The 22,531-nt window shown below is 37.0% G+C and overlaps 1 protein-coding gene across 1 annotated transcript in view; it reads right to left on the bottom strand.

Moving 5' to 3' along the window:
* Nucleotides 1-22,531, bottom strand: part of Naaladl2 (N-acetylated alpha-linked acidic dipeptidase like 2) — an 890,024-nt gene that overhangs the window by 204,825 nt on the left and 662,668 nt on the right. The window contains exon 10 of the mRNA XM_032898601.1: nucleotides 18,426-18,572. Within this exon, the coding sequence (XP_032754492.1) occupies nucleotides 18,426-18,572 (147 nt within the window). The remainder of the gene's footprint in view (nucleotides 1-18,425; nucleotides 18,573-22,531) is intronic.

Genomic DNA, 22,531 nt, shown 5'->3' with positions numbered 1-22,531 from the left:
TATTTTTGCTCATAGAATGCTGTTTCTATATTTTCACTATATGTAACAAAGTATTGTGGCAATGGTTATAAAAAGACTGAAATATAGAAGTTGAGTTCTTCCCTAACATTCTTAAAATTTCTTTCGTAATGTCTTTATTTTTAATCAATTAATTTGTTTTTGTTTTGTTTTGTTTTGTTTTTTACATCCCAAACACTGCCCTCCTCCCAGCCCTGTCGTCACTGAGTCCCTCTGCCCATCTCCCTTCTCCCTTCCTTTCTCTACTGAGAGGGTGGAGACCCCTCCCTTTTGTATTCCCCCACCCATCCTATCACGTCTCTGCAGGATTCAGTACTCATTCTCCCACTCAGAGTAGTTAAGGCAGCCCTTCTGGGAAGCAGATTCAACAGTCAGGCAGAGCTTTAGGCCCAGCCCCGGTCCAGTTGTTGAAGAACCCATCCTGAGACTGAGCTACATGTCTGGCACATATCTTTAACTTTGTTTATTTCCTCAAAAATTTCCTTTAGATTCAAATACAAAAAAAAATTCAAATATCAAGAACGTCCAAAGATTTTGCTTGCCTCAAAATATTTTTTACACTGTTCCCACACCTAATTGTAGTCAAGATCGCTCTAACATAGTTGAGAGCAGCTGGCTGACTCTTGAACTTCGCTTGTATAGGCACTCCTCAGTTGATCATTACTTTGCTTCAAGGTTCATGAATTAATTTTTCCTTTAAAACAGACTTCCCAAATACAGAGTCTCATTATCTGAGGAGTCTTCATTTGAAAGCGTCCTAAATTTCTAAAGTTAATATTTTGAAAAAACTTTGAAATACATCCTTGACATTATGATTGGCTGGAGTAAACAGCTTAAATCCTTTAAAGCCACTAGACTAAATCCTTAAAGACAGGTAGACAGAGCTAGCATCCAGGTGGTTAAAGAGATGAATGAAACAATCACTTAAAGGAAAGGGGATTCAATAGAAGATAATCGGGTTAAGCAAAATTCAGCCATTTTCAGATGGACAAATGCCATATGTTTTCTCTCACTTGCTGTTTTAAGGTTTGATGGATATGCGTAAAACCAGGTAGGTACATATGGCATGACAATAGAAGTAAAGTTGTCTAGGAATGACAGGGACTAATGGGAGAAGAGAATATGAAAAGAGAGGATAATGGGAAAATATACAGTGTCCAGATGAATTAAAAAAACTGTCCATATGTAAAATTATACCATGTAAAATGAATATGTACACTTTAAATATATAAATTTATAATTTATAAATTTATCTTCAAAAATATAAATTTCCCTTTAAAAAAAAAGTCAAACCTCACCAACCACCTCACGTCTCTGGATTTCATAGGATCAAATATTCAGCTGCAACGATTACAGCTGCATCTGAGGGGGTAAGTTCAAGCACACTTCCACTTCTGCACTGGACTAATTATCTCAGCTTTTAAGACATGCTGGCTCTAGAGTATGGGCTTTAACTTTTTCTTTTGTTTTTGAGATTGTAAATGATTCCAGTATTTCCTTTCTCCTGTTTTTCCTCTTTCCCCCATCAAATTCTCTTATCTTTGCTTAGTCTTTTTTGAATTGATATAAGTGAATGCATATTCCTAAATACATAACTATATCTGCTCATTGGGTATAATGTTACCTGTATGTATGTTTTCATGGTTGATCATGTGTTATTAGATAATCTCCTCTGGGGAAAGATTATGTGTCCTGCTTTCAGCCATTCAGTTGCTACCTCTACAGTCTATTGTTATTAAACTTGGCTGGCCCCAAAGTTGGAATAAATGCCATTTTTCAAAGTTTCCATACTATCTGATATGGATTCTTGGGTAGGCTGGCCAGCCAATTAGCTCCCCGGATTTGCCTGTCATTGGACTCCAGATCTGGAATTACAAATTTGTATTGCCAAGCAATTTTTTGCATTATTTCTTAGAATCTGAATTCTGGTCCAGATGTTTGGATGGTAAAAACATTACCCACTAAGCCACCACCTGTCCCAGAGTTAACTTATTTTTTATAACCTCTTTTATAATTATTTGACAATACATTCATGAATATAAACTATTTTGATCAAACCCATTTTTCATTGATTTCCTTTCAATTTTCCTCCCAACTTTATTTGTTCTTTCATTTTTAAGACACAAGGAATATGTCTGGAAACATGCCTCAGAGTTTAAGAGTAAGACTGCTATTCCACAGGACCTTGGTTTGATTTGCAGAATACCCAGGGTAGGCCAGACCTGGTTGTGCCTCCATATAATTTTCTGGCATGTGAGGGCACCAGTCATACATATAGGCAAAATTCCCATACATATAAAATAATATTTTAAAAATAATTTAAAAAACAATGGAAAAAACAGTGTCTACTTAGTGATGCATATATGTACAAGGACGTATCTAGAGTAAATAGGTGAAATAAATAAATTCCTTTATCCAATTTTTATAGATTTAATAATTAGAACAAGTCGTATTTTCACCTACAGAATAATAAAGCCAATTTCCACGACTCTGTTATCATTGCCTCCATAAAAGTCAGTAAATTGGTATTTTTCTTATTACCCCATCAGAAGGAATCCCAAGTAAACATGTGATCCCACTACCCTAGTATTATTTTCATATCAAGGCAGATTCTGATATTCTTGTGATCATGGGAATGCTCTAAAATCATGAATTCGTGGGAGTTTTCAGGTTATTGATAGCCAATTGGGTCTGCACACCTGTCCAGGGAAGTTGGATACTGCAAAGAGACAAACTACCCTAAATTTATCTTCAATATTTTGTCATATCATGTCTCTCGATATTCAATATACATTTATTCTTCATTGCAAATTGATATCTGTTCTGGTTACTTTTTTTTTATTAACTTGAGTATTTCTTATTTATATTTAGAATGTTATTCCCTTTCCCGGTTTCCGGGCAAACATCCCCCTAACCCCTCCCCCTCCCCCTCTATATGGGTGTTCCCCTCCCCATCCTCCCCCCATTACCGCCCTCCCCCCAACAATCACGTTCACTGGGGGTTCAGTCTTGGCAGGACCAAGGGCTTCCCCGTCCACTGGTACTCTTACTAGGCTATTCATTGCTACCTATGAGGTTGGAGCCCAGGGTCAGTCCCATGTATAGTCTTTGGGTAGTGGCTTAGTCCCTGGAAGCTCTGGTTAGTTGGCATTGTTGATCATAAGGGGTCTTGAGCCCCTTCAAGCTCTTCCAGTTCTTTCTCTGATTCCTTCAACGGGGGTCCTATTCTCAGTTCAGTGGTTTGCTGCTGGCATTCGCCACGATTTGCTGTATTCTGGCTGTGTCTCTCAGGAGCGATCTACATCCGTTCCTGTTGGCCTGCACTTTTTGCTTCATCCATCTTGTCTAATTGGGTGGCTGTATACGTTATTGGCCACATGTGGGACAGGTCCCGAATGGGTGTTCCTTCTGCCTCTGTTTTATTTTTGCCTCCCTATTCCCTGCCAAGAGTATTCTTGTTCCCCTTCTAAAGAAGGAATGAAGCATTCGCATTTTTATCATCCGTCTTGAGTTTCATGTGTTCTGTGCATCTAGGGCAATTCAAGCATTTGGGCTAATAGCTTATCAATGAGTGCATATCATGTGTGTTCTTCTGTGATTGGGTTACCTCACTCAGGATGATATCTGGAAAATATCATCCTGGTTACTTTAAAAATAACTTTACACCACCTAGAGTTATTTGGGAAGGTAGACTGCGTTGGACCATGTTGGCCAGTGGTGTCTTTTTTGATTCATAATGGGGAAGGTTGAGAACACTATGGGTAGTACCAATGTTGGGCAGCAGTTCTGGGTGCTTGAACAAAGCATACTGCTTGAGTTCCTTCTGTGGCTTTCTTCAGTAATGGACTATGAACTACACAAAGAAGTAAACCCTTCCCCCATTCACGTTACTTTTTGTAGCTTTCTCACAGCAATAGAAACACTAAAAGTGTACCCATGAGGCTTTGCTAGTGAGAATTCATATGCATAGTGAAATCATTGCATGTTCAAATGCATTATATGCAATGATTGTAAATTTGTTCCTTGACTATATATATATATATATATATCTTTAGTCATATTTTAAATGATGTCTAGCTCACTAAAAATACATAACACAATACAGATGTATATAGTTTTGTATTGCATATTTTTGGAATATTGAGAAGAAATAATACATATATATATATATATATATATACACAATATCTATACTGAGATCTTTAAAACATACTTATGATACACTGTTGAATTTTCAAATGCAGTTTCTAAGTATGACTTACTTGAGTATATCTTCCATAAATTAGAATTGTCTCAAAATAGGGAGAGCTGTGAAATTTATTATCCTCAGATAAGATTCACAAATAGATAAAAATATAGCAACTATATAGAAATTTAAAGATGAGAAAAAACTTCAACATGTAGGTATAGGTTTTCTGTTTTTCTTTTTACACCTTCCAGATACTACATAAACCCTCAATTGATATACTTAAAGCACTCTTCCGGGATAGGGAAAACTGGGTCAGAATGATTTTGAGGCTAAAACTACTGAGAAGGGACTGCAGAAATCAAAATGCTTACAAATACTTTGTTCTCTTTTAGTGGGATTCTCTCTATTCATTTAAAATCACAGAGACAGGTGCACCATGAAAGAAGACCAAAGACAACTGCCTCTCTCACGAGACTTACATAAAGGCACGATCTTCTAGGGGGAGGCTACAGGGATCTCTATGAAGCAAGTAGCTTTGACTTTCATCTGATGTTTTTGAACACTTATGAGATTTCATAAATGTGACTTTCTTTGTAGTTTTTACAAAAACATTTGCTTATCAGGAAAAAATGCGCAACATTGTAGGTTTCTGTGAAATAGACATGGAAAATCTACAGTGAAAGATATAGACAAAGTCTGGTTTAGGCCAGCCTGGTCTATATAGTAAGTTTCAGGATGGCTGAGACTACACTGAGAAAATTTGACAAAAAAAAAAAAAAAAAAAAAAAAAAAGAAAAAGAAAAGAAACGAAGACAGGGAGACAGAGATTAAAGCAAAATCAAACAACTACACTAAGACTGCAAAGCTGTGGCAAGCAGGAACATGAACAAGTTGAACAAGTCAAGTCGTGGTCATGGTCATCACAGCTGCTGAGCTCCAGAAACAGAGACGCCCTGCTGTAATGTCTGACTGGAACATATGGCAAGCAAATGGCTTTTAAGATTTTAATTGTGTGTTTAAAATGTATCTAAATTGGTTTTCCAAATGTTTTTAGTTCTAAAAATATTTACTTCGTGGAAATGTGCCATTAAACGCAGGAATTCTGCAAGATGAGCCCGTCTATTTCCACCTCCAAAGAAATTACCTCCAAAATGAAATTAGGAAACATGCAAGGTATGACCATACCATCTAACGCTGTGAGACTGGTGTGCATGCATAGTCTGGCTATCCAGCAGAGCCATCATGGTATCTGTATTTTCAAAATTAGGGACTGGACTTGCCATTGACAGACTTTAGCCTGTTCTCTGCCTGCTCTCTTTTCTTGGATTTGAGCATATTGATTCACCCCACCCCCTTTATCAGGTCTTGTTTCTTGCGTCCATTACTCTGCTCTCATCTACTTTCCTGTTGCACATATACAATGGGCTTTAAATGTGTAAGGAATTCTATGACCTACAAATGAACAGAAGTGTGACATTTGTCTGTGTATGTCCAAATTACTTCATTTAATATGATGATCTCCAGTTCTATCTATGTTCTAGCAATGTAATTATACTCTTTATTGTGCATATATTTGCTTGTGTATCTATTACTTATTTAGCCATCCACGATCACATTTTCATTTGCTGATGGAACTCTAGGATGATTCTATCACTCAATGATAGGGACAAGTGTAGAAGATTATGAATGTACAGTTCTCTAGGGATGTGTTGCCTTGAGTCCTTCACTTCCATAATCAGAAATGATATGGAGGAGCCATGTCTGGTTCTACATTGGATTTTACTCATTTAAAAAACTTCCCTAATGTTTTATTGTATCTACAACAATATCTACACTCACCAACAGGGTTTAAAGGCTCTATTTTTCCCACATTTTTCAGCAGCATTTCTTTCTTTCCTAAGGAGAACTCATTTCATTTCCAATTCTCTTCTTTGCAGTCTTACACATTTTATTACAGAAGTATATCAATTTATTGGATATGTTTACTCATAGGTAATTTTGAAGCTGTTCCACTCTCTTCATTTATTGCTTCTTGTGAAAAAGCTCCTGATTCCCATTTGCTGATTTTGCATCCTGTTCCTTTGCTGAAAGTGTTTACCAGTTTTGATAGTCTTTAGTTCTATACATAGAGAATAATATTATTTATCATCAATAAAGATTTAAAGTCTTCCTTTCGTATTTATATCAGTTATCTGAAATGTACACTTGGGAAGCTTAGAATTAAATAATAGACTTTATTCCACAATAGGACATAGAATTCGAGAAAATGCTAATATTCATCCATAACATAATAAAGATTGCATTTATAGTGTTCTTTACCTTTAGAAATAGTCAATGTGACTTATTTTGAACTTTTCTCTAAGTATAACTAGGGAAATATGAAACAAGCATCATAGTATCATGATGGTATATGGAGAAAGTGTGAGATGGAGAGCATTACTACTACCTTAGAGTTTATTGAAAAATCTTTAAGAAATAATTCAAGTGGCTGTGTAATGGTGACACATACCTTTCAGCCTGAAACTTAGAGTGCAAAGGCAGGCATATCTCTGAGTTTTAGTCCTGGTCTGTGTAGTAAGTTCCAAGGTTGTGAGGCTACAAAGAGAAACCCTGTCTCAAAAACATACAAAGAAAGAAAGAAAGAAAGAAAGAAAGAAAGAAAGAAAGAAAGAAAGAAAGAAAGAAAGAAAGAAAGGAAGAAAGAAACAAAGAAACAAAGAAAGAAACAAAGAAGGAAGGAAGGAAGAAAGGAAAGGAAGAAAGAAAGAGAGAGAGAGAAACAAAGAGAGAAACAAGGAGAGAAACAAAGAAAGGAAAGAGAGAAAGGAAAGAGAGAAAGAGTGAAAGAAAAAGGGTAAATGTATATGATTGATACAAAACAGATAGTTGTGCTTTGTGGTTTGCCCTCGAGTTATCTGTATTTTGATGCTAATTCCACTGCCCCAAGGGCTGCTGCCTAGTCACATGCTCAGGACTCAGGTGACTTCAACAGAACCTTCTCCCCACTGAAATTGTAAAATACAGGTGAGCAGCAGGTACAGGGTAGAAGGAGGCCTGTCATTGGATGAGGGGAAGGATGGGCGGGAGAGAAGTTTGGAGGAAGAGGAGGAGACTGAAACGGAAAGGAGGAAGAAACAGGAGAGAAAGGGAGAGATGCCACGGCATGGGGTTGTTAAGATTCCGCTCTGTGTATTTACAGGTTGTTAGTAATGTTCTTAAGGGATGGATAGTGTTGGGCTTTGTATGTTTAGGTGGGCAATTATATCTTATCAATTGAATCTAAGGTTATTTTGTTGTGTGTTCTTTCATGTGTAGATTTAAGTGTAATGGAGTGTGGGGCAGAATTGGAATGTGTGCTTCTGGCAAGATATCTAGCAGGTATCTTGGGACACTGCAGTATAGACCTAGTGCGGGATAAATGACAGTGATACTTTTTTTAGTTTTTATATTTTTATGACAACAGTTGTGACTGAATGCTAAGTTAGAGCTTGGTTTTGCCTTGGAACTAATAGGTGACCTTGATTAAGTTACTTAAATCCTCTGTGCTAGGTTGTCTCAACTTTAAAGAAAGTAGGGATCCTACCAGTTTCTTCAGAGATTAACTTAAGTTCAGAAAATAAATTTGACCACGTGTGTAAAGGATTTAGAAGACAATGATATCTGATAAAAATGTTACAATTAGTGATTAAGAAATATAATTTTCCTCAATATTACTTTGAATTTATTACTAAATTCTTCATAGGATCTCCTCTTACCCAATAGGATGAGCCTTTTCTTTATTGGTTATTTAATTGGAAAGCTGGGTCAAATTACAGAAAATAGACATATAAGTATTATATTTATAAAGATCTGACTATATACTTATCAGCCAGTAATTTGATGTGATTTTTTTTAAGTTGGGGCTTTTAGGGACACATGTTAAAGACAACAACTTACAATGCATTTAATTATGACTAAAATCTCTACAGTTTTAGATCTGCTTCTTTCCATGTTCCTTTTCTGCTGGTGGCATGTCACCTTTATAATGACATCAGTAGAGACCTCTCAAGTAAGTTTTCTATACTCATATTTTGCAAGTTTAAGCCAAATATACATTATGAATAAATTGCTTATGTAGCATGGATATCAGGCAAGCATACCACTGAACCAGAGTGAACACAGAGATATCAAAACTCAGACAGCTTCTCACATGCAAAATATCTTGGCTTCTTTTCCTATTGCTTTGATAAAATATCTGAGAAAATGATCTCCTGGAGTAAACAGTAGAGGGCAAAAATGCCCTGTGTATGCAGACTAGCACTGGAGACACCAGGTAAGTTAAGAATACAGCTGACATCTTCAGTGGAATAAGGTGATCAGGTACTCTGTCTGGAATGCCAGGAATTTTGGGTTTTACAACCTGGTGATCCTTTAGTATCTGAAAAGACAGGCTCTGCCCTATCTTGCAGAATTTACTAATTTCATACAACATCTTTCCTTTTCCCTTAAAAGCTTGATCATTACTTTTAGGCCATAAAACCCATCCTTATGAGTGATGTCACCTGTGCTTTAAAGCAGCCTAAGTGGCATCTATTTTATTTTATGTCCAGGACCATCCTTACTGTCACAGGAATTACAATCACATCTCCAAGTCCTGGTCTAGTGCCAGTTGTGGAGTTTCACCCTTGTCATTTTTTTCCTGCCTGCTGTAATGCCTACAGGGGAGTCACCAAAAAAAGAATGGTCTAGTTTGGCCCATAGTTCACAGTAATGTCATAATAGGATGTCATAGTGAAAGGAATATCAAGTAGTTGGTCACGTCATATCCACAATCCAGGTACAGAAAGCACTGAAAGCTTACTACTGCTCCATGCAGGCCACTCAGAAACCCCAGACAGATTAGTTGATTGTTTATAACCTCATTTAACAAAATCAAAAGAGCATCCCATGGCTATACCCTGAGACTCATCTGCCAGGTGACACTGTATTCCATCAAGCCAATAGTTACCACCAACCAACATAAGTGTCCCTCATCTATGACCACTCGCCTTTATGCTTTAAGGAATCAAAACTGTCAGTTAACCCTGCTTTAAGACAATTTCTATTGTTCTTAATTTATCTGAGTTGATCTATTTCTCAGTTCCAATCTATGTTACTGTTGCATGTAGGCAAGAAACCGTTCCTCTATGTTTAGGTTTTATATAATTTGAACTACTGCGATACTACCAATGTTATAAAAAGTGCATAAAATTGCTGACTAGAAAATGCATACATTTCAATAATATATCTAGAGAAATCATAATAAACTTGCCATGTATTCAGAAGTTAAATATTGGCAAACCATTATGTAGACTAACACTAAACCCACTTTATATTGTTATAAAATTTCATTATGCACCCTTAATCCTTCATAACAGAGCTGATCACTATATAGATCAATTACCCCACATAACAATGGAGTTAAATTGCATTGCCTATGATATATATTTTGATTTGGATATGACAGCCATCCAGAATAAATGTTCATATTTTCAATTCCAAAAAAAAAGCATATGGCAAAAATGTCCCTGCAACCATCTGGAAATATTAAGCAATTTGAAGCATGGTTTTGAATTATCCATTTGAGTCTTAAGCGTTTCTCGATTCTTTGTTTTTTCTCCCAATATCTGTCTCATATTTCAATTTCTTGTGTTTACTCCTCAGGCTCTTGGAAGAGCACAGCAACTTTAATAGCACTCCCTGTGTGACAGCCATTTCATATATTGTGCAATCAAAGCTTGCCCAGTCTGCTCTGTAACTGTTGATTTGTTGATTGGGGTTTAACCTTCTCTTCCAAAGAAATGTCTCTACAAGGCAGAATGCTTCACAAAGCATCAGTATGTGACAGTGTTTTATTTTCTACTTCATACTGCTTGTCAGATGAGCAAGATGATAATGCCCAGGGATGACCAGAAAAGATGTGCATACGTTTATACTGAAGCACAGCTCATATTCTTGAATGAGGTGAAGCTGAACACTTCTTGTGCATTATACAACTCAAAGTAGGCGAGCTTAGTCAAGTCAGTTTTCCTCACTAGGGTTCTACCAGACCAGAGGCTTTCAGGTCTCCCTACCATCTGAGTGGTTTCCAGAGGGTACTTTTTCTTTTTCTCATTTTTGCTCTTTATTCAGAAGTTCCAAGAAGTTCATTACCATGAACTCAGATTACACACAGAAATTTACATCTAGCAAGCTAATATTTTTGAGTACAAAGATGAGACTCAAGAAAAATATATTTCGGGGCTGGATTGATGGCTCAGTGCTGAAGAGCACTGACTACTTTGGGTACAGAGTATCCAGCTTCAAATCCCAGCACCCATATCGCAAACTCACAACTGTCTATAACCCCAAGATCTGACACCCTCACACAAACCTGCAGGCAAAATCACCAATGTACATAAAAATAAATAAAATTTTGAAAGAAAAATATATTTTAATGAGAACAAGTATTAGTTCGAAATTTTTATGTATCTGTACTAAGACAACATACTGCAAAGGAATAAAGGCAAGACTTGGTAATAATAACATTTTCTATTCAATTATATTGATAACATTTTTGAAAATGTATGACAAAGTCATTCTTCTCAACATCATAGTTTTGTCTTTAAACATCTCTACTTATATTTTTGTGTGTTTGTACAGGTATTGTACAGGGCTGCATGCATTAATGCATGTGCACATGTAATGCACACTCATGTGGGAGTCACGGGGTCTCATTGTGTGTCATCCCTCATATGTAATTTACTTTATTTTGAGACAGAAACGTCTCAAGGATACTTGGAGATTCACTGGATAATGTAAACCTGGCTGGCTAGTAAACTCCCAGTGTCCTGCTGTCTCTGTCTTCCCAGCGCCATGATGATAAATGGGTACCACCTCACCCAGATTTTTCTTTGGCTATGGACCATCACACCCAGGTCCCAATGCTTGCCAGCAAGCAGTGGACCTAAAAATTAACTAGTTCTCCAGTACTTGACTAACTTCAAAAGAGTTCAGTTGTTTCCAGTAATTCTTATTTTATTTAATTTTTAATGATAATTATGTAACACATTAAAATGAATACATGTTTAATTAATGCTAACTAAAATATAGTATTAGTAACTTATTATTTACAAAAGCAAAAGTTATAGTGAAGAAGGATCCTAGTGTCTGTAGATGGTTAGTAGAGACAGTTGGAAACTCTTAGTGAAACAATTCTAATGGGAAACAATGATAGCATCCACTTTCACATGGTAGTATAAGTAGTTTTCACAAAATAAATTATGGTTACAGATAATTTGTGTGTGTTGAAGAGTGAAACGGGTTTTCTCTGTTTCATCTTGATGGACTTGGGACTCATTCTGTAGAATAGGATGGCCTCAAAATCACAGAGATCAGACTTTCAACTCTAAAATATTGGGATTAAAGACGTGTGCCACCACCACTTTGCTGATTATGGGTAATTACTTAAATATTAAAGACAGCGTTCTTCTTGTTTCAAATCAGGACATATTTTTATGTCCTACATTGAAACTCCACAAAACCTTTACTAGTCAGGATAGATTGTTTCTATCAAATGTTGCAAAATATCAGTAGAATACATGCAGAAAGAAATGTAATTTTTTTAAATGATCTGGAATTTTGAACTGACTTTTGAATGGCAATCATTGGCTAACTTAGCAATGATATGACTGGGTTCAAAACAAAAAATATACTGAAAGAACAATTTCTAATTTATATAAAAACTATTCCTTGAGCCCTTCCCTTAACTCTCCCATGGGGGTCCCTGTGTTCAGTCCTGATTCACTGTCTTAGTCAGGTGCTGGCAATGCCTTTCAGAGGATAGCCATACCAGACTCCTGTCTGCAAGCACATTTTGGCATCAGTAGCAGTGTCAGGGTTTGGGGTATGTGGATGGAATGGATCACATGGTAGGGTAGTCTCTGGATGGCGTTTCCTTCAATATCGGCCCTGTTTTTGTCCCTGCATTTCCCTTAGACAGGGACAATTCTGATTCCACCAAGAGTCATGTCTCTTTAGTGGAGGTGTTCTTTTCAGCTTCTATTTCCCCTGCTGTTGAGTATTTGTCTAATGTCATCAAATATGCATCAGGTCTTGGGAACCTATTACGTCTCAGGCATCTGGGATTTTCAATTACTGTAGAAAGAACAATTTTATCAACTAAATGAACCCCTCAGATCTCCAAGGAACTAACCTAATGACCAGAGTGTGCATGGGCTGAGTCCTGTCTCATCCTGTGGTGGCTTGATCTCCCAGGGAAGGGAGATGCTGAAGGGGTAAGATGCTGAAGTGGGTGGGTGAGGGGTAAATACCCTTTTAGAAGCAAAGCAGTGGAGTGGGATTGTGTGGGGTATATGTTGATGGTTTTTGCAGGTGAGAGCTGGCATAAATTTGGTCAAGGCCATGATTGAACAGTAAAATATAAGGCAAAGACAAAGCTTTTGAAGGTGGGAGAGAAGGGGAAGGAAGAGAATTAACATGGAAACCGATAAGGACTACCCAGATCCAGATGGTCTTAAATGGCCATAGGTAGTTATGTACATTTTTTAAGGGACAGGTTTCTGTAGGTAAATTTATCTTATGTAGGTGAGCGGTTTATATCCTTATCAGTTGGTTATGAGTTTATTGTGTGGTTGTGTTGTAGATCGAGAGTTTAACATACAAATCTGATTGTTGGGTTGCAGTTTGTAGAGTCTGGATTTTACCAGGTAGCTGGAACCAGAGAGTTCACGGGTAATAGAGAGCCGTTGGGAGGGATATTAACCGGAGACCAATTATGGTTAGTTCCATATGGTCCCTGGTGCCAGAACTAACTGTAGGGACAAGCATGACAAGGTATCACGGGTAGAGCTGCTGAGATAAAAGTACCCAACAGTGCTACGTGGTCCTATGGGTGTCAGCACTAAAGCTGGGTAAAATGTTTAGATCATTTTTAAATTTTTACCCCAACACTGGGAGATTGGTGGAGGGGGAAGGGAGTGGGGGAATTTGAAAAGGAGAGACCAGGAAGGGGCATAACAGTTGAAATGTAAATAAATAAAATAATTAACAAAAAATTAAAAATGAAGAAAAACAGTTCCTCTGATCAAAATCAAGCAAAAATATGCTATTACTATTCTCCTTTAAATATGCATGAATTTTGCTACTGCTTTTTGGGCTATATGGAGAAATCAATTATCATTTTTGCCCCATGAATTTTACTCACTGTTAGAATTCATATGGGAACACATGTATACTTTTTTGTATATTGATTTAAGAGTCAGATTGGTAATAAAATCATTTAGCTTTTAAAGAAAATTAATGTATCTCACACTGCCTTTGACACTTAGATTTCTATCTGTATCTTACTAAATGATGTTGAAACAATTATATGAATCTCACTGTTTAAGCTATAATATTCTTTTATCTCATTATTATCTAAAGGTTAAGTCCTCAATTATAGTTGTATATTGGTCTTCTAATGACACATTTCAAGTAGGAGTTCAAGAATTATAAGGTTAAATGGCAGGAGGAAGCAGATCTTCAATTTGTGCTATAAAACTTGGTGAGCATAAATGATCATCTGATATAATCAGAAAGGTAGGTCCTCTGACATGTTTTGCAGAGAATAAGTATACTGATCTAGAACCAAACTTATGTCAAACAGGTGGGAAGCGACAGAAGCAATGTGACTTGGACCACCATTTGTCATAAATACTACACCCTTAGTCAGAGAGCATCTGTCCTTTCATTGCCTTATGGCTGTCTCTACTTTCTATTTAAACTGTGCAGAATACTTCCTAACAGGTGTTAAGAGTGTTTACAAATTTAAAACCTTATTTAAATGAAGCTGAAAACTAGAGATGCTTCAATTAATAGGGCAATATCTTACAAGAAGAAATCATACTGCCATTTGGCAAATCGGTAGATCCTGTGCATTCGTGAGCCTTAGTTACAGGAAAGTTAACAATGAGCAAAGGAAAGGCAAAAATGAAAGGCTCTTTAAGCAATTCCAGGTGATATATTTGAATCCCCAGAAACTATGGAGAAGAGTTTTAGTGTTGAATATGGATAATGTGAAGAATTGGACATACACTCTTTGAACTCTTGGATTTCATCGAAAAGAAAACTAATAATGGACTACATATGTAACCAATTATCCCTTTGCCAGAACTTATATTTCTAAAGTTCAAATGTTCACACGGTTTCATTGATGGAGTTAAATGTAAAACGGTCTCATGTATCCATTGTCTTGCTTTTCATCATTCACTTAACTACAGTTAACTTTGGCTCAAAAATTACTAAGTGGGAATTTTGAGAAGTAAACGTTAAATTTTAAGTTGTATGATGCTCTTGTAGCATGATGAAATCAGAACTATTATGCTCCACCCTGCCCCACAATTTCCATATGTTTTAGTCACTGGCTGTGAGATTGCCTGCCCTGTTACTGCAGGACATACATTCGTGTGATCCTTCTTTATTTACAAACAGTTCCTGATGGCAATGACAGATCTGTAATGGAATGCATTGTTGCTATTATTCTATTTTATTGTCCGTTATTGATCTTTATCTGTGTTTGTTTAACAACTTATCTTTATTTTAAGTTTATCCATTAAGGAATCAATGTACATAGTCCACTTAAACAATTCCAGTGGATATTGAGGTCTTAAAGCATATTCTAAGAGGTGCCTGGGATAATAGATTAATAATCTGTGTACTACATGGATTAATATGTTGACATAAATCCTAGAATTTGCATGATATTTGGAATAATATCTTCAAAACACAAACATAGCCATATTCAGCTTACTTACAACATAGAGTTTTAAATTGAAAACAATTACAAAATTATTTATTTTGGCTTTTACTCAAAAATACTTTAGTTATAATATAGTGTAATAATATTTCAGTTCTGATAGGCGATAATCTGGTACCAGAAATGACACCAGTTCTTAACAATATGTGACGGTCCATGCTAATCATATAATACCCAAGTTTGGAATAATCAGGTATTGAAGAAAATACTCATTAGTATATATTTGACAACCGCCTAGGAGACTGTCATAAATATTATAGAAAAATGGTGATCAATTCTGAGACAATTGTTTCCCTAGAAAAGGAGAATCCAGGGGCTTCCAGAAATTTGTTGTTTTTTAATAAAGGGCAGAACAAACAAAACATATTGATGAACCAAATCCCTGTGCTTCTTCGGTTTGCTAGTAGAAAACCTGGGTTTAGAATCAGCCAGATATGAGGTTGGTTTCCCTTTTGGCTATTTATATTTGTGACCTGGTGATAGATACTTCATTTTAAACTCCATTTCATCAGTATTGTGAATTTCAGTGAAATTTTTGTCAGCAATTTATAATTAGTTTAGATATACTATACAAAAGAGCAATGTAAATTGAAACATTTATTCCCCATGCATCACTCTAATATTGACCAGAAAGGACATAAATGAAGGAAGATTATACTTATGCTCACAGATTTTGAGGTATTACTGCAATCTATAAAATCAGGCAAGGTACCAATCAGTCCCTGGTGGTGGCAACATATGGCAGAGAGTACTTATATGGCAGAGGAGAGTCCAAGACAGGGTAGAAACAGTTAACGTACTAACCTGTTCCCACTGTCCCTATCAAACCAAATCTCCTCAGGACTATGCAGCCCTAGTACTTGTGCCACAAGGTGACTGTGACAAGTTGTGGAAAACATGAGCCTGTAGGGGAAATTGCAAATTCAAATGATGACATGGAAGGTACGATTTTGTGTCACTTTGCTTTTCTCTTTTCCTTTAGATACAGGTGTAGGAGGAACAAGGCACATTGAACCTGAGAAATGACAGATCTTAAGAAACAGGGCTTTTGCATTCCAACCCTCAGGGATATTTCTCTAATGACTACATGTGAAAATTATAGTTTGAAAGCCAAGAAAATTTGTGACAAGGCTCTAATTTCCTTGACTATTTTACTAATTGGTATAGTAAAATATTTTAATATCCTTCATGAAACTTTTCAATATTTATAATCCCCCTTAATAACTGTGTACAAATATTGATGATAGGTTAACCCAGAAAGTAAAGGTTAATATCTGTTCTTTGGAGAGTTCAACACAATATTATCTCATCATAAGCGAGGTTATTTTGTAAGGGACAAATCCATTTTTAAAAGTTCTCCCCACTACATCAACATGAACAAGGTCATTTGTCATTAAATCATGGGGGACTTTTTACTAATTACTTTTGTAGAAACAAATGTAATAAAAATTATTTCGAAGGTGAGAGCTAGGTGTTCTAAATATAGTTTAAAAAAGTGTTTGGCTCCCTCAGAGTAAGGCAGTTCTATAAGTGACGTGGACTTTAGAAGTTCCCCTGTGATGAGAGCATGCCCTGGGGGCTTCATTACACCCACTTCCAAATTGGCTTCCTTTCATCTGCTTCCCCACCTTCTCCTCAACCTGAAAGTCCTCAAACACCAACAATGAAGAGCCCTTTATGCACACACTCATGTAGGCTTCAAAGATATTTGGAAATACCCCACTAATCTGTGGACCCTACATCCATTCAAGAAATTCTGATAATAACAATGGTTGGTGGACGGTAGGATCTTAGCATGAGCCCAGCATTAGCTAAGTGCTGCCCCTGCACGATCTCATTTAATCTACACCACATTCTATAATGTGCACTCCATAGCACATAAAAGTAATTCATCTAAAAATAAGTCCAAGAGCCTAGATAATTTGTTTAGTAAGGGTCTGTGTTAGGAATTTCCTCAAATCCAACAGCTCTGCTAAAACGCTCTAATTCATGGCTCAAAACTTAACCAAAATAAATAACATGCACGTAACAAGAGCATTAAACTTGATAGCATGACAAGAGCTAAGGTGTGATGAGAGAAAATAAACGGTACTGAACAGGAAATTTTGTTATTTTTAATTTATTGATTTATAAACATGCATATATTGAGTTTGTGCAATATAGCATCAACACATCTCCATGTGCATACATTTTTTAAAATATAGTAAATGAAGGCCAGAATGATGGCTAACAGATGACACACTTCCCACATAGCTTGATGACCTGTGCTCGAGTGCCAGGCTACACTGTGAAAGAAGGAAAGCTCTTCTCAAAATATATCGTCTGAAATCTACATGCCTGCTATGACACATAATCCCCCAACCCAGTATTCTTACAAATAACATCGGCAATAAAAATAGTTTTTAAATGTGTTTATAGAGATAGTGGGTAAAAAAAAAATCACCTTAAAACAATTACATCTGAAGTATCATTCCTACATTACAAAAGAATTAATCTCCCCACAGTATGATAGACCTGGACTTTGTGTGCTCCATAAGTTTAAGATAATGATCCCTATCTAAAGGGAAGCAAGGGTGTGGAGCAGAAAGATCTGGCTGTGGATACATATGAACCAAACACTGCCATAATCTCAAACAATTCAGAGTTTTGCATAGCTGGAGGTAAAACTCTGCAAACATAATGTAAATACTCCTTCCTGGACATATCCATGCTGAGGGACCAAAGTACACTTCTCTCTACTTTTAGTCACTATGGTGTGAATGCAGTAATTTTCTGAAGCAGAGTACCCCGAAACCTCTCACAGGCACATGTACTATGTGTTCAAGCAGGTTTAGATTTACCTGGAAGCAGTTTACTGTGACGTATTTCTGAAAAATATTGAAGAACACAGATCCATAACATAGAGGACCAAGGTTAATTAGGGTGAACTTTGCTTTCATGTCATTCTTTGAGGAAAAAGTTTTCAAACAGACAAACTACTGATAAATGTTGAAGAGTCTAATCCACAAGACTCACATAACACAGAGCACAGGTACTACATTTCCCTTGGGCAAGATAAGGAGAATTCTGCATGTGTTGTGTGGTTTTTTGTTTTTTGTTTTTTTTTTTTTTGAACACTGACGACTATAATTGTATTTTGATGCTAATCCAACAGCTGATGTTTCTTCATGGGAAGCTGTCTGTGAAAATGTAACAGTGCAAATCTTTCTAAATTGAATTAAACATTCTTTAAAGGGCTGGCTTTTCAAATAGGTTTGCAAAGCCTTTAAACAAGATGACTTCCCAATGAAGCCCCTCCCAACAGTGACCTATTTGGTATGAAAGATGAATACAAAGTTATGTTAAAATGAAATCTGAACATCTGCTACACTGTGGTGAGCACTTTCCATGTTTAGGAACAATTACCTCTAATGCTTTGATGTCCTCATAAGCAAACTGCACAGTTGGAACTCCAAGATGGTTGATGAAATACTCAGCATCACCTTGTATCTGCACAGAGCTGACATTGGCTCCTGGGCACTGAGGTCTTCGCACACAGTTGAACTTATTTTTCTGAAAAACATAATTTCAATAACGTTAACATACACTCATGCTTCCCAGATAATTGATAGGTCTGTGTCACTCAAAACATGAGTCAAGGACCAGAAAATCAATAGATATCAATGCGATTACATGTTTAAAATGCACAGTTAGGCTGTGCCATGTCCTAACAGGACCATTTGAAGGTAGAAGCAGGAATCTCTTCCTAATTTTTTGTGTATGATTCTGAAGCTAACGGCAGTATAGCATTAAGACAAATAAAGGTGACTCTTATCTCCAGGCACTGGAGAAACACACACACACACACACACACACACACACACACACACACACACACACACACTGCTGCTAAATAAATTTTGAAATTTGAAATCACTATTAGTGTTCATAATAAAAATTTTAAAAATAAATTTTCAGGCCTCGGCCATTCATTTTTCATATAAACAAGCAAACATACTATGGATTGAACTATTTAACTCCTTAATTAGCAACTATTGAACAGTTTCTCTCTTGCAGCCTCAAGTGCTTTAAGCAAAATGTCTATAGGTTCACTTGCCAGCCTTAATTAGCATTATGCCAACACCAGTAATGTCAAAAGCTTCGAGAATGACTCCAAACACCTCTGCAAAAGATGGAAACTGATTTTCATGGCTGTCCAAAACTGTAGTCTCAGCTGAGACTGTCAGAGACCATCTATAGCTGATTTTCAATCAGAAGTTTCAACAAATAATTTCTACCTTGACTAGAGGTATAGCACTTGCCATAGTGCAAGGAAGGACAAGTATGACTGATATTAAAATGAGAGATGGTGATTGGTTCAAAATACAAGCCCTAGTGACCGTGATTGGCATTAAGTGGTAATGATGTAATTGGCCCAGGCAAGTACTTATGATTGGTCCAAATTAAATGAACAAGGATAGTTGGGATTGGTCCAAATACCACCAGTTACCATCATTTGATCAACACACTCTCCTGAGCTGTGTCTCTCCTGAGTTTCTTAGGACCATTTGTTTCTTTTTTTTTTTTTTTTAAGTTTTTTTTTTTTTTTCTTATTGGATTTTTTTATTTACATTTCAAATGTTATTCCCTTTCCTGGTTTCCCCTGACAAAGCCCCTCTATCCTATCCCTTTCCTTCTTCTATAAAGGTATTCTGCTCCCCATCTACCCCCCTTCTCTCCCCTTCCCGAACATTCCTCTACACTGGGGGTCCAACCTTGGCAAGACTTGGCAAGGGCTTCTACTGCTATTGGTGTCCAACAAGGGGATCTTCTGCAACATATGCAGCTGGAGTCATGGGTCAGCCATGGGTAGTGGTTTAGTCACTGGGAGCTCTGGTTGGTAGGCATTGTTGTTCTTATGGGGTTGCAAGCCCCTTCAGCTCCTTCAATCCTTTCTCTAATTCCTCCAACGGGGGTCCTGTTCTCAGTTTAATGGTTTGCTGCTAGCATTTGCCTCTGTATCTGACATGCTCTGGCTGTGTCTCTCAGAGAGATGCCTCAGCAGTTAAGAGCATTGACTGCACTTCCAACGATCCTGTGTTTAATTCCCAGCAACCACATGGTGGCTCACAACCATCTGTCTTGGGGATCTGATGCCCTCTTTTGGTGTCTGAAGACAGTGACAATGTACCCACATACACGAAATAAATAAATAAATAAATAAATAAATTTTCCAAGAGACATTTGTTTCTTTGTAGTAGTCTTTTCCTGACTACTTTTAGTAATACGATCCAAAACAAAATAGTTAAGAAAAATGCACCAGGAACTGTATTGGGCATAACAAAGTTGGAGATGAATTTTATGGTGGCTGCTGGCAAGCTAAAATGGCACTTGAGTCACCTTGCAAGGATATTGCAGTCATGCTGACTGATCCCATGGGCTGTACTGCCAAGGCCCTGTGAACCTGGTGACCTCTGGTCCAAGGTTCCAAAATATCCAATCTTCTACATTGTACCATGCTTGCAAGTATCAGTCTCTGACATCTACCTCGGAACAAACTATTGTTCGATCATTGAAGTTTCAGCTGGAGATACCATATTGCCACCAAAATTCTGATCCCCACAATTCCTATGCCCATGTGGTATTGACCACACCCTTACCCAGTTGTTGTCTGCCATCTTCTACCCCAGAGGATGGACCCTCAACCCTGACTCTTTTACAATACTTTGGAAATCTAAGTTTCCCTCTCGAGCTCAGTTCAGTCTTAATTAGTTCTCTTCTATTTCTTCCTTTTATTTCTGCTTTTCTTTTCCTCTCCCTCCCCACCCAACCACTCTTGTTTCTTTCTACAATTTAATAGCAGCTGAAGGGACAATGTAGGCTGGCTGTCTCTAGTAGCACTGCATCTGAAATGTGGGTGGTACTATTATTTTTCAAGGAATAGATCAGCATAGAGGGTAGTAGTTAATTGCTACCATGAAATCGATCCTATTAGTTACTGCTGAGGTACCTCATCATCTAAGAGTGTGAGCAGACTGAATTTATCCTGTCATAGCTCGATGGTGAGAAACAAGCCCGGGAAGCAGCGGTAGAAAGCAGATGGCTAAATACTAACAAAATAAAAGTACAATCTGCAGGAAGTGCAGTTACAGCAGAAAAGCACCCAACCAGCCACATCAGTGCAACATAATAGGTCAATGTGACTGCCGTGAAACAGAGCTGAGCCAGCAGGTCAACCTCTGAGCTACCTATTGGTTATCCAGTGCTGTAAAGCCAGGAACTCTAAGTAAATCCCTACAGATGAATGATTAACATTTGGGAAATTTTGAAAGAACAAAGGAAACTCCTCCATCTCTGGAGAGCCCAGTGCTGTATTTAGATCCCAGACTCCCAGTATATTTGGAAGACATCCCCTAGCCAGGTCATCAGACACCTCCAGAAGCATAGTCTATGGACTCTCAGAGGAAGAAGTAGTCTTTCTTGTTCACAGAAGTCCAAACTAAGCATGTCAACAGGGGGTTGTTCCTGTTACCCAATAAAAGAGAACCAATTGAATGGAATACAGGTTAGGTGTACCCCAGACAGATTTCAAACAAGCATGAGCCCCAAGAAGACAAGAGCTTTCAAGGTGCACTGACTTCCTGCTCACCCTACTATAGTCTTCACGTTAGAAGAAACCTAAAGTTTGCACCACTATTTCTGTACCCTCACCTTACTTTCCTCTACCTTCTTTTCCTTATAGGTCTACTATGTCGTTTTTACTATAATTTTAGCAGCAGCTTTTAAATTTTCATGATAAAAATATATTTACCTTCATACTTTTACTTATTTATTTACTTTTCAGTATTATGTTATTTTAACTTAATTTTCTGCTATTAGTTCTTATTTAATCTCATTATTTTCAATATCCCTGATTTTTGTTTATATTTGCATGCATTAATTATTTATTTTCCAAACTTTATTATTCCTATAAAATATTCTCTACCTTGGATTTTTTTCAAATATCTTGCACTTTTCCATCCCCCTCCATAACATTATCCTTGGCTCCTCTTCATTTTCCTTTAACTTATGTAACATTTTCTGTCTTCCCTTTTTCTGCTTCCTTAAATTTTCAGTATTCCTATTTTACACACACACACACACACACACACACACACACACTCACACACACACACACACAAACACACACACAGAGAGAGAGAGAGAGAGAGAGAGAGAGGTGATTTTCATAGCTGAACACTTACATATAGTTATTTTCTATTTTATAACCATTAAAGATAAATTAGTGAAGCTTAATTGACTTAATTTTAAATTTATCTGCATTTGATGTTTTGCCATTGTTGATATTATAGTAGTTTGTTCTACATTTTCTGAGTGGCATGAAAGACAAAACCCTCAAGAATAGATTGCTCCATAAGATAATCTACAAATACAATCAGAGCAGATGTTCAACCCAGCATATGTACAATCTTAACATAGAAAAGAAAAGGAAACATAAAAATACAAGGTAGAGAGATTCAAGAAGGCGGCTG

This window comes from Rattus rattus, chromosome 3 (assembly GCF_011064425.1).
Source record: "Rattus rattus isolate New Zealand chromosome 3, Rrattus_CSIRO_v1, whole genome shotgun sequence".
NCBI classification, from domain to species: domain Eukaryota; kingdom Metazoa; phylum Chordata; class Mammalia; order Rodentia; family Muridae; genus Rattus; species Rattus rattus.
Note: the sequence above shows the minus strand (reverse complement) of the source record. Positions and strands in the feature narration are given on the sequence as shown.